Source organism: Streptopelia decaocto (genome assembly GCF_964273445.1).
Source record: "Streptopelia decaocto genome assembly, chromosome: 2".
NCBI classification, from domain to species: domain Eukaryota; kingdom Metazoa; phylum Chordata; class Aves; order Columbiformes; family Columbidae; genus Streptopelia; species Streptopelia decaocto.
The window spans coordinates 114,788,950-114,802,707 of record NC_138655.1 but is presented as its reverse complement, the minus strand read 5'-3'; the positions used below and the strand labels follow the sequence as shown (position 1 = coordinate 114,802,707).

Sequence of the window (13,758 nt, the reverse complement as noted above, 5' to 3'; positions counted from 1 at the left end):
TAGTTGCAGTTAGTAGGGGGTGTATTTAAGAGTGAGTGATTGAAACTGTTATTTCGCATTATCCATCCTGTGATGCATGTGGTCCTTTAGGACAAAGTTCAATGACTGAAGTGCTTTTTCTCAGACACGCTACTTCCTAAAGGAAAAGCAAATTTATCTGATTTAAACAATTCTTTAATGAATGAGTTAGTCTGCGCTTCCCACTCAGCTGCCATCACTCCCATTTCAGATACAAAACTCTGAGCATTTGAAAATGTGACTCACTGGTGACTTGGGAGACAATGGTAAGGCTCGGTCTCAGTTTATCATTCCATAAAAAGTGATATAGAATATTGATCAAGTCCATTTTCTCCTGCCGAAGCAGTTTAGAAAAGTTTGTAGCTTGTCCATCATGGTGATCAGTCTTCTGCACCACATTAGAGTTGATGATTTTACACTAATCCTTTTTGCACTCCAAATAAACTGTGTTGGTTTGCTTGGGATAAGCAAATGTTGTTACTTTCTTAAACTTTCAGAAAAACTCTTTCAGTTGTGTTCATGGAGTAAGATTAAATACTAAGGAAAAGGAAGCTGTATATATTTCCTATAGCAGTTTTTAGTGATAAAGAAAATTATTAGTGGTGAATAGATGGGAATTCTTAAAAAGAGAATTACCATGGTTTTCAGAAATCTGACTTGGAGGTGCTGGGAAAAATCTGTCATCTTTTGTTAACAAAAAGGCAAAAAGAGCTTTCAACTTTCGTCATTTGGAACATTTAGTTTTGGATCCAAAATGTTATGAAAAACAGTTACTTTAAAGCTGTAGTTTGTTCTAAAGCTGCTTCATGTCAGGTCTAGAAATAGCAATATTAACCATCAGGTCATGAGATGGGGTGTTTTTTTCCTCTTTTAGGTGGCAATAGCTGAAGAAAGGAGTGCCTCCCTTCTCTAACTTAATCTGAACTCAAAATAACTTTTGTTGTCTTGTTACAACAACCCCTTTTTCTGAGTCACTGTTTGAAAAGGAGACTGGGAAGTGCTGAATATTGTAGTTCAAACACTTTAAAGCCAACTTTGACTTAGTTTTATGCATGCTTCAGAGTAGACTAATGTACAATAGTATCCAGGAAACTCAGCCAGTGATTCATAAGAGTCCAAAATGTTCTCCTTGGGATGAATCATAGCAGCATAAATGATAGGATTGGAGAAGATCCTTTAGGTCATCCAGTTCAAAGCCTGTGTATCTTCCTCTTCACTAATCCCCATTAGGTTTTCATCTACCCTATCTTTGCAAATGTTTTATATCCTTGACTCAGCCACCTCCCTGGGTACCTTCTTCCATTGCCTGTTTAACCTAATCATCTTTAAACTTACACCATCCTGCTCAGTGTGAACAATTTATGATCCTTTCTCCTCCCTTCTGCCATCATGCTCAAATATCATCCCTCCCTTTATTTTTTTTTCTCTAGCTGCATGAATAATAATTCCAGGAAAGCTGGTATTTTTAGCGGTCTTTGGTGCTTCTGTACTGTAAATGAATGTCTTTGAACTTTCAGTTTTCAAGACTCAAAAATACAGTTTGATCTACAAATGAACTTTCTGTGACTCAATGATATGCATACATTAAGTTGTGATTTTTCAAGAGGCAAATTAACATGACTTAGGTATTGTGTCTTTGTTTGTAGAAGCTGCTTTAGGAGGGTGCTAATGTGCTCTGATTGGCAAATCCACAAAACAATCTGAGGGGTTTAAGTGACTGGAGGTGGACTCTGTTCTTGACCTCAGATATACTCAATCTCATGTAACTAACCAGGATATTAATTTAACCATATATTTTAACTCTGTTTTGAAAAACTTTCCTCTGAAAACTCCTGGAGTTGTCTGCTGCAGAGGAGTTAAAATTTACCATGATTATTTCTAAAAGCAGCTTCCCAGTTCATAACTGTGTTGATAAGTAGTATTTCTTAGGATCTGCCTAAGCTTGTCAGAATATAGCAATGATAAACCTCTCTGATGTTACTCATCTCACCTATTGTGATACAGCCTGTGCCAGATCAATGTGAAATTTGTTGTGATACAGCCTGGGCCAGTTAGATCAATGTGAAATTTGTTGTTCTCCTAGGTGACTAATAAATACTGCATGTTGAAAAAAATATGGGGTAGAGGTGGGAAGGCTGATCGTTACAAGCTGTGTTTTCATACTGCCTCCCATTTTGGAGTTACACAATAAAAATAGCTGCAGCCTGTACCTCACCTGTCAGCTCACCTCTCCCACAGTTTACTCATGTGGTAGTTCTTTGATCCATGCAGAAGCATTCTGGGTTCCCAGTGCTGACGGGTAAAGCTGTGTAAAATTGAGGTAAATCCTGCTATATTACTTCAGTTCTGCCAGCCCATAGTTACAGTTAATGTATTGTGTTTAGTGGATCCACGGTGTTTCATGAGCTTGAGGGTAACCATTCACATCACCCATGGCAATTTGTAGAAACAGACACAAGGGTTATTTGTAAGAAGTCAGTGTCATGGAAGCAATAGGTTTTGAGAGCAGTACCCTGGGTGCTATTTTATGGCTCAAATATTTTTTTGTTTGTTACACTTTTATTTTAATAACATTTTCGTTTTTAACATGCTGTGTTTTCAGGAGACTAAAGGAAAATATGCATATGGATATTATAGCCTTTTCACAAAGACCATTTTTTCCCCCCTGATATTTTTGTAAACCTCCCTTCCTCAATTTCTGTGCTGTTATGCTGCTTAGATGTCCTCTAGCCAGTCTTCAAATGTATTGAGGTTGAGGGCACTGTGCAGTGTCACATGTCTTGAGTGTGCAACTTAGTGGGCAGCACTAATGCAGAGGTAAGTGCTTCTTGGTCTCTGGAAATCTGTGGCTATTCTCTTCAGGTACAAAGAGCCAACCATAACCATACCACTTTTTTGCTGTTTCTCATCTGAACTATGTGCCTGTCCAGCTGTTGTAAGAGTGTGCAGAAACCTGTTTCTTGCAAACTATTTTCCTTAATTGTGGTGGGAAAGTAAGATATTCTTCAGCATCTATTAATGTAGTACAGAGTTGTAAACAGCTCCAGATGTGATCTCAACAAAGCTATATAGTCAGGAACAGTATTAACTGTGAGCTCTGCAGTGGCTCCTGTGGTGTGTTGAGCTACACAGGATATTTCACTGCAAATGCATGTCTTAAACAGCTTTTTCCACTGTGCTACTTCTGCAGGGCTTTCATCAGCAACTGTCTGTGTTTAAGATTGTTATTTCCATGATGTATTTCAAGTGGTTTCTCCTTTTATCTTCTCTCAGCCTTGTTAATCTCTTAGATCCTAGAGCAATATTTCTTTCTCTTCTCCAGTATTTGTAGATCATCTTTGTTTCTTACAATCTACACACTTCCTTATCATCCTACCTACCTCCTTCCCCTAGATCATTAATGAAACAAGATGGGACCTGCTGCTGGTCCCTTTGGCATCCCAGCATGTGTGATGTGATAAGAGTTTTGAACAAAAGAACTACCATTTGATGGCTGACCTTTGTAAACCCAAGTGAGCTCTTAACATGGTATTTTTAATTGTCCTTTTTTTTTATTTTTTTAAAAAAAAAAGTAGGAACTTCAGTAAGGGAACTTCTTAGGCCCTTGGGAGGCTTGGGCTTCCAGTTGTTGCAGAAATTTTGCTGCTTTAGTCTTTTTTATCTTGAAAATTTTATCCTTGATCTCCTGCTCTGTTAACTTCACTGATGCTCTGCTTCAGTCTCAAGGCTTGAGATAAATTTGTTTGGTTCAGTACCATCAGCCATGAAAATTATTTGAAATACTGAAATCCCCAAGCACCAAAAAACATTGATAGTGTAAAACAAAACCCGGAAAAGAAATCTGAATGGTTTTGTTCATATTGGAATTGCACAGATCTAAATGAAAGCATGTTCTTTTAAAATTAGGTAGATTGTTGGTGATAAATTCTGTATCAACCTGGTTGTGAAGGCAGGTGGGCTGACAGATGATTGGTGGCTTGGGCTTAGAAGACCTGGATGCCCAAATTTTATTCTGCTGACCTGCTGGATCAGTTCACTTCACTGGGTGTGTGGGGATTTCAGCCTTCTTCAGACATTGCTTGCAGGGAAAAACGAAACAAAAACCAAACAAACAATAACAACATCAAAAGAAAAAAAAACACACACAAGCCCAACAAACAAAATAAAATAAAACGTAAAAAACGCACAAAAAAGGAAACAAACACAAAAGCTGTGTGTTATTTTTATTATTATTATTCATGAATCATTTGGAGATGTTGCCAATTTATCTTGGATTGCTTCATGCTCATTAGAAAAGGATTTAAGTTAAATAATTTTCAACCTAAATTAAGAGTAGACATGTAAGAAACTGCTGGGTTAAACAATCGCTTGAAATTAAAGTCATGCAAGTATGTGCATATACAAATTTGCCTGATTATCCACTGTTCTTTTTCTCCCTAGGTATTCCGAGCAAATTTTTATGTCTACCGACTTTTTGAATACTGTCAAATTCATTATTGCAAAGATTAATTTCCAATCCAAGGTGTATTCATCTCTTGCACTGACACTTGAAAACAGGAAACTCATACTCTTGGTTTAAGGCAGCAGTCATCTTCAAGACAGGGGTTTTGCTCTTTTCCCCTTGCCCAAAGTATTAGTCTTATATATATATATGTAAACACATATATAAATATTATTGTTAATGAGTTTATAGAGCCTAATTTTCTGTTGTTTTGCAATTTGTATTGCAAGTTCTACCTAGAAAATGGGGCAGGAAAATGGAAGTAGATTGAAGCAACAGTGTCTCAGATCATAGGCCCAGTTGTTCTCTGTCGTTTTTTTTCTGATGTAAAAGTAGTTCATGATTTTATAACTTGGGCTTGTATCATCCATCATATGCATAAAAAAGCTGATGTGAAATTGCCTTTACTGCCTTAATTTTTTATGTTTTCTGAACTTGTGAGTGCTTGAATCTGCAAGTTATGCATTTTTATCCTAACTGCTTTGCATGTAATAAATTGTTTCCTCCAGCTATAACCATTTTACAAACTGATGGAATCAACAATATAGTGTGTGTAGTTGCCAAGTACACTGAATTTTTAAGCATTTTCTTTCTGCTTTGTAGGTTTGTCTGAGGATGCAGCAGAGGAAGAAGAAAAGCCATGAAATCTGAAGATGACCCTCATGAAGAATTTCTATGTGATATCAAATGCATTTAGAATGCAGCAGTACCAATCCATTTTATTTTGTACTGATTGCAGCTTCTGGAAGGAGAGGAATGGACTAATTTATACAAAAAGTTCCATTCTAATAATTATTTGGTCTCCCTGCCAACTACTAGCATCCTTTCTGTGAGCAAAGTTTAAGCACTTACCCAGCTGTGGTAAGGGTGTCATGTTATGTTCTGCAATATGTAAGTCCTTTCTAAGGATTCATTTGATTGATCAAAGACTGTTTACACATAGTTAAAAACAACCTTTGTTTCAGGATACGTATTATCATTTATTTTTTTAAAAGATATTCTGAACTGTACATCCCTTTGAGATATATTAACATTGTTTATATCAGAGTTTTGACAAAAGATAACTATCTCATTTCCTCCTGTACTAACATTCGTGATTCCAGACAGCTTAATTCACCACAAGAAGAAAAACTGGTAATCTGTCAACTTTTTTTTCCCCCTCTCTCATTGCTTATACAGACTCTTGCTCTCTAGAGATATAGAGTAAAATATGGTTACTGAACATAAAGGGCAAGCCTTTTGCCATTAACTATGTCACTACGGATGTAAATAAAGTTTACACGCTAAGTACGTTGAGTGTAGCAACACATGGATCTTTTTATAGTTATCTGTGATTTTCCTGTCAATCTGTCTATTCTAGTTATGGGTAAGATCTTCAAAAGTAGCCAGCGATTTTCGAGTGCCTTAATTTTTATTACTCCAGCTGGAAGGTTGAGTTTTTGAGGGTTGAGTTTTTAGAAGGTGCTGAGTATCTGTCTTCTGAAAGTCAAGTCCATGCAAGGTGCCTGAAATGCAACACCCAACAACTGAGGTGACCTTTGAGAGGACCTTGGCCTAGGATTTGGAAGCATCAGGATCGTGTTGCGGATTCCTGAGAATGAGTTGAGATATCGATAAAAGATACTCGGAACTGAAAATAACTGATACCTGGGTCAAATGTAATAAAAGGCATTCGAACGAGGTCCCGCCTGACTGTTGCTGGTTCATTCCAAAGTGCAAGTTTCAGTATTTTGGAAGACAGATGCAAAAAAGCACTACTGGTCTCAGCTCAGTTTCTGTTGTCTGTGCTGGGCTTGATCTGTGAACAAAAAGATGATGTGATTTTTCAGAATGTCTTAAGCCATCAACCTTCATTATTCCAATAAAAATGGCTCTGTCCCCCAGGGAGACCTCAGATACCTGCAAACTGTGGGGCCAGAAATCTTGTTTCTTTCCCAGGATGGAAAAATCCTCCCCCCTGCTTGTTCTGGAGTGATTCTGCTGGCTGAGATTTCTTCACTCTGATCCCTCCCCTGTGGTTTTTGTCAGGAGGGTGGTATCCAACCCATTCTCAAGGTACCCTGCTGCGCTGCGAAAATTACACAATAAAATAATCTCCTGTAGTTTCTGTACACACCTCAATGACCAAAGAAAATCCATGGAGAACTAATCAATTACTGTAGCTATTAGGCTTAAACTTTAACGATAGATCTCAAATCTTCTTTTGTCCTCTTGTCAGTGGCTACTACCTAATCTACAGAAATCAACCACGGTTACTACTGAAAAGCCTGTACTATAACAGTGTAGAATCCTGAACCAAAGAACCCTAAGCTATAGGCAAATAACATAGCTGGAAAGTACACTACTGTGAGACTTCTGTGAAATATATTACTCTGTCATAATTACCATTATTGAATGTGATTCCAGTGCTCAGAGCTGCCTGGCTTCATTGGGAGTTTAGGGTAAACAGCAAATAGGCACTCAGGTCAATTATATCATCCACTCTTATTTAAGTTATTTTCTGTTATTTTAACATGTAAGGCTTAGAGGCACTCTTGTTAGCCTTTTCTACTTCATGCTTTGTAAAATGAGTTCTCATGAGAATAGTTTTGCAGAAAGAGGAAAACATACTGGTAATAAAGAGGGAAAAAAAAAAAGTAGAACTGTCTATAACAGTAATGTATGACCTCTTTGTATATTGCATAGTATTTGATAGTATCATCAGGATTTAAAAGAGAAATACAATTGCATTGTGTAAAAATTACTTTGTTTCCCCCAATGCCAAATACTCCATCTAATTCAGAGGAAGGAAGTCATTGAAATGTAGTCATTTATGCAGCAGGCTAAAAGGAAATATTTTAAAGTAATTCTTAGCAGTTCTGAAAAGTAGTTTGAATTTTAAAGTTCTTTTTGGCTGGAAGAAAATCAGGCAAATCACAGGGAGTTTTGCAGTTAGAGAGAGAAAAATGTAAGGAAACGTTGATAGTTTGGGGGGACCAAATGTTCGGTTCCCATTGACAATGTTTCTGAGGCCCTGACAGACAAAGCGGGCCAATCAAACTATTCTGAACAGGATTTTAGAGTAATGCCTGGTCAGCTGTTCGGTTAATTGTAAGATCACAATGTTTTCAAATCAAGTTATATAAATGTCATACCTAGAAACCTAGTGATTTATTCTGCAAAGATTACTCATATGACAGCTGTTACTTTCTGAGCTGAAATATGTAGCCCGTCTGCACATTTAGTTATTTGAGTGTTTTATGTTTAGGTGGCTCACAGATAAAAAGGAGTTTTTAATGTTCCTTTTATTGAAATTAATTTTGTGTGCGTATATCAAAAAGGAATTTTGTGATGTTTTGAAAACCACGCTGTGAGTCATGGCAACTTTATTATATTTGTGCTATAGCACTTTGAAATGCATTTTCTAAAATAATTCCTAGCATAAAATATATATATATTCTATAAAACAGGCAAGTACTTCCAGAGTTTATTTTCTTGGTAGAGTTTATTTTCTGAATATTTGTGTCCAAGGGCTTTTCTTTTATTTTGTTTTTGTGCTGTTGCAACTTAGAAAAACAGATTAAAACAATTACTATTCTGATGACCAAAATCTGGAGGTCTGGGCTCTGATGATCTTTTGGGCTTTGAACACAATGCTGACTTCAAACTAGAACTGTGTTTTCCAGCCCCAGATTGATTCTTCTGTCCAACTATTACTAAACTATGACACAGAAAAACAACATTGCTGGGTTTTGCTTTATAATGTCTTGTCTTTTTCTCCTCTTCAGCGTTTACTGTACAGTGAGCATTAGAGATGTTTCAATATTCTTGTATTGCTTATAAAGAGTAATTTACTGCCATAAACTGAAATTTTCTGAGCAGGGATTGTACTTCTATGTGAAGTCCCTCTAGCATAAAAAAAATACAAGTTACACATCATATTGAATAAGTATCGTCCCTTCTTATCAGAATACCCTGTTTATAAATAAGCTTTTTAAAAAACTGCTGCAAAGGTGCTGTAAAATACATGATGTACTCTTGAAACCAAGCTTCTGTATTGCCTCTTTATTTGAAATCAACCTTGAGTTCCCCATAGCCTTGTTTGTTGTCACCCTTCGACATCATGCTGCTTAGTTCATTTACTCTCTTGCAGCATAAGGTTTGTCCAGTATTTATGTGGTACCTTCATATGCTGTTTGCAGGTGGCATAGTTCTTTTGCAGTTCAAAGGTAAAGTTTGCATAGTTCCTCGCTAGTTCCTTGATCCTTTTGAGGGGACAGAATGCCCTCGGGTCCTGTTGAAACAACTGGGAGGTGCTCAGTGTCTATAGGGCTGGGTTTATAAGCAGAAAAAGTGACCCAAACTAGAAGTGATTTTGAATGCCTTGTTTCTATGAGAATTTATTCTAATATTGCAGTAGACTAATTTCAACACAAATTTGACTGAAAAAACACTGCTTGGTTTAAAGTCTGAAATTCCTCTCTACTTGTCTGTATCCTGTCTTGTAAATTCTTAAAATGGTCAATAGTATAACGAATGATTATTTCTGTTCTTCTCCTTTGCAAGATAGCTAGCTGTTTGCTGTATAGAAGCTGCTAATTTTGAGGAATATGCTTTATCCAGGAGACCAGCAGGTCATAGCAGAGACACCTGGCACTTTTGTTAGCATTAAATGAATAGCATGTGATTTACTTAATCATGGGTTGGAGTCCTAACTGAACTAATTGATTTGACCTGGTGTTCTCTGACAATGTGTCCTGATTGCTGTATCTTTATATCTGCCATAGCAAGGAGTACAACCAAATGCAGCATGCAAGCACATTTAAGTAGGTAAGTGTAACTGTTATTTTAAAGTACTGTGGTATTTTCCAAGAGTTTTTGAAAGCAGGAAACAGAGTAAAGTGCCATTATATTTCCATGTGCACTGTCATGTGCTTAGATTGCCTATGTGTTTGAGACATCCATGCTTGTAGATGAATCTGCTGTATTGAAGATGCCAGTATCCATCCTCATTCTTAAAATGTAAGGATTGAGCAAAACCATGTTTTTATAGCAGGAAAAAATCTCAAAAGTAACCAGGAGCCCTGGAAGAGATCCACACCCTCAGGCTGGAGCATGTAAATTGATGTTAGCTGTGATGGCAGTATTTTACATTTGATATAGCATGAGCATATTGTTTTATTCACTTGTTTGCTAGCACTGCTTTTTAACACTACACTCTTATCATAAAAAATATTTCTATTGGAAATTATTTTTGGCAAAAACAGTTAAGACTCCAGAGGAAAATTATAACAGTGTTTGATAAGATATTTTGATTCCTCTTTATAACCAGAATAGAGACCTGGAGTGCTTCCTAAGTGGGAATGATCGTTGCACATCGTAGCTCGCCCTCCACCGCAGCTCCAGCTGGGTGCAGAGTGATGGTGTATTCAGCTGCAGAAACAAGATGAAAGCTCTTCTGATTATGTAAGCTGTTGCCTGATCAAAAATCTTGAAGGAGGTCAGTCATCCTGAGTCATTACTGTAACCTGATTAGAGGTCCAAATCTACTTTTGTTGAGTTTAACTGAGCATTTTGCCATTTATTTTGACAGGAGAGGATCCATACTCTTCTACGGGAGGCTGCATGTTGTAATAAGATAACATGTAAACACCACTCAACTTCTAGCTAGATGATGTAATAAATTATGAGGCTGCCTCCAAAAGGTATTGTTCCTAAAATACAATATCATGACAGTTAATTAGTCAGTATTAATTAACTGCTGCATTCCACCCCAGAAGTGGTTGCTTCTCTGTAGAGAGTGATACCGCATGTGAAATAGGCCCTTGCAAAGTAAAAACCCAGAGCATATTATATATTACTTCAGCCACTTACGGGATGAAGTCGCTCTCAATAAGATGTATAGCAGCTTTTCAACAATCAAAGCATCACTATTAAATTGTTTAGGAAATCAAGCAATGAAAAGCATGCTTCCCTTCTACTGCCCAACCAAGAGAGTGGAGGGAAGTATTTCCAGGACACGTTCTATTAAGAAGAATGCACTTACTTAACTTGGCTTTTCATCAACAGAAAGCTTGGCCCTCTATCTTTTAATAAGTTGCCATGGTTTCTCTAAATTGATGTTGTTATTACTATTTCCTGAATTTCACATACTATTCAGAAATTGGCACCTCTAGTCTCCTCTCATTATACTGAGACATTTTATCATTGTTAATGAATGTAGCATAGGTGTTATTCTTAGACAATCTTAGGAAACAACAAGGGTTTTGATCCAAGGATAGCTTGGACCAGTCTTCTTTACTTTGGTAAATTTGATGAGACCGTATTGCAAAGTCGATGTTTGGGAAAGAAATTAGTTTTTATTGTATTGATTTTATTACTACATTTTAAAGTACAAACCAGTTTCACAGCATCTTGGAAGTATTAGAGAATATATGAAGAAGTTGGTCTATAACAGATGATATTCCAATTCATTATGAAGCAAGCACTCAATAATTAATTGTTACTTGAAGTGCTTACAATATATTATAAACATGGTTGGATTCAATTACAAGAGACATAAAGGGGTTTATTGTACTTTTTCTTCCCCTGATGGTGTAATGAAGTGGAGGCAGTTGGGATCCATAAATATTGGAGAACAGTCAAGTTCCTGCATACATAACAGGAACTGCTTTTTCCAGCTGTCTGGATGTGGAGTATCTTCCTTCTGCTTGAGCAATGACTGTAACTAGGAGCTGGTGAGAATACAGTTTGGTTAACGTGGTGTGATTGCTTCTGATCCAGTAGAAACAAAGAGAGTTTCTCTTGGCAGCATATTTGAGTGCCATGTTCCAGCATTAACTGGATGTTTCATGGCGGTACGACATGTATCTTTCATCATGACACTGGACAGCTGCTTTACAGACTTCAGGGTGCAAGTCCCAAAAGCAGTTGGTAGGTCGGTGATCTGTAAGGGGAGTGTTTTGCCCATGAGTCTGGGCAACAGTATTTCAGCTGTGAGGATTTGCCTCTTCTGGCCATGACCAGGAGGCCTGAGAGAGGAGGGAGAGGAGACTCAAGGAGCTGGAGAGTTCAGTTATCTCTTTGATTCTCAGCAGGATCTTGTCCAAAAGCTCCCATGTGGCTGCCACAGAGCAAAGTCTCTCCTGAAAAGAGGAATCCTGGCTCACCTGGGTAAGACTGTGCCCCCAGGATTAGCACATTTGGGTGTTTGGTGGTCAGGCAGCAGGACTGAATGCAGTGAGAACAATCAGCTTGACATCAATAAAAGACAACGGAAGATGAATGTTTCTGTGGCCAAAAGAACAAGGAATAATATGTAAAATATGACTGGCTTTTCAAAATAGCTAGTGGTTTATCATTGCTGTGTCAGTTGTACCTACCTAATCCCACACCACTGTGAATCAAGACATAGAGAGCCACAGGAAAGTAAGGGCCAAGCAGAAGTGGATGATAATTCTTACTGCAGGCAAACAGGGCTGTAGAAGGTAAAGGGTGGGTTTCTGTGTAAGTGCTATGGATGTGGTTGACAGAAAGTTGGGAGTTACAAATGTGTAGGTGCTTATAGATTGTGGATGGTACACACTTAGTGTGTTAAGAATTTATTTCTATTCTTCTATTTTTGTCTGTCTTTTTTAACAGTCATTCCACATTCGGCATTCATTAGCTCATCTCATGGGGAGAGGAGTCCTTCTCATCATCCACATTTTTGTAGATAGCAGTCACTCTTGTGATCATGTCATTCATTTATTTTCCTTTTTGCTGTGGTGTTTTCTACCAGATCCCATTGACCATGAATTGATGGTTTTACCCAGCAACCCCTTTGTAGATGTGTCTTAAAATCCTGAAAGAAGGAAAACTTGCAGCAAAATGAGTGTTTTGGTTAAACATTTGAAATACAATGTAGCTGTTCTTCTCTGGGGTGAATAACATTGCTTTCAGCATCAGGAAAATAATGAATGGAAAACCAAATGTGCTCTAAAGAAACTGAAGCTTTTTTTTTAAAGGGCTACTGCCCAAGTATGTCATCCAGCAAAGGAAAAGTTGGTAGCTGCATTGTTTTTTGTAAGACAGCTACCCAGACGGTGATGTGATACCTTTTATTGGGCTAACCAAAGTTAAAATTAGAACTGAGCAAATAAATCCCAATGAGTAACAGAGTTAGTACATTTAACCTTTTGTGTGTCTCATTAACATCAACTTTTTCAAACCTGGCCACTCATTTTTGGTTTCCAGTTTACAGCATGCCAGGAGAGGACCTGATTGCTAAGCCTGGTGAGCTGCCTGCATTCGGCTTGGTAATTTGGGTCACACAAAATTACAATCTGGTCCTACTTGTTCAGGGTTATTGTGCTGGCCAGAAAAACAATTTCTACAAATTCTCTTCCACCTCTCTGCCATTAGAGATACCCAGTACACAAATCTTGAACCCTCGGCGTTTAGCTGAGTTAGGCTTCCTAGGTCTCAAGCCAGTGGGCATGTCCACTCCTGTGGCCGAGGTAGGAAGTGGGTTCAGGCATTTACCTCAATATGTGTTTATTTGAGTTGCTATAGTAGAGCTGGGTGAGGCTTTGTGATGACATTTACGGAAAGCCACATGCACTGTCGCTTTTTGTGCAGAGGATTATTACCAAATCACTTTCATGTTGACTTCTGATTTGAAACTCATTCTTCTCTTTCTCTCTGGTCATTGTCCTCACTGCTGTAAATTTTTATTCGCCAAGTTTATAGATAAATTATTCCTTCTCCATATCACTTTTACCCTTGTTGGTAGCTATCTCCTTCAAAAGCAGACATGCAGTGCTGGAAGCAAAGTGAGCAGCACAGCAGAGGTGAACAGATCAAACCACCTGTAAACAGCGAAGTTGTATAACTCTCACTGATTCAGCATCCAGCGGGTGTGGTGGAGCAGTTTCCAAAATGGTGAACTTACCAGAGTGGCCAGAGGACATTTCTGTTCAGAAAAAAAAAAAAAAAGCCTGAGGGTATAAGCAAAAGGAGCACCTTCTTAATTTCTTGTGCATACTTCATCGTTAATTAGAGCTAGACTGTTAGTCATGTGGCTTCTGTGGTGAGGAGATTTTGAGTTTGACTTTCAGCTAGAACAAACCAAACCTGGGGTAGTCGAGGCTCTGACAGTGTGCCCAGGCAGGCCCAGAGCCATGCACTGGCCCTTTTCCCCTTCTCCTTATCTCCCCACGCACACACAGGCTCCTCTGTCTGTGCTTCTGAGCAGAGCAGGAGCGGGGATGCTCAATTTC

General features: G+C 38.1%; 1 protein-coding gene across 3 annotated transcripts in view; it reads left to right on the top strand.

Moving 5' to 3' along the window:
- The window catches only part of BBS9 (Bardet-Biedl syndrome 9), a 338,602-nt gene extending 332,793 nt beyond the window's left edge, over positions 1–5,809 (top strand). For 2 of the 3 annotated variants that reach the window (XM_082045335.1, XM_082045334.1), the window contains one exon: positions 5,123–5,809. In XM_082045335.1, the coding sequence (XP_081901461.1) occupies positions 5,123–5,163 (41 nt within the window). In that variant the 3' untranslated portion in view covers positions 5,164–5,809. Of the gene's footprint in view, positions 1–3,411; positions 3,494–5,122 lie in introns of those variants that run through there. The other variant, XM_082045336.1, reaches the window with a different exon arrangement.
- The last annotated feature ends 7,949 nt before the right edge of the window (positions 5,810–13,758 follow it).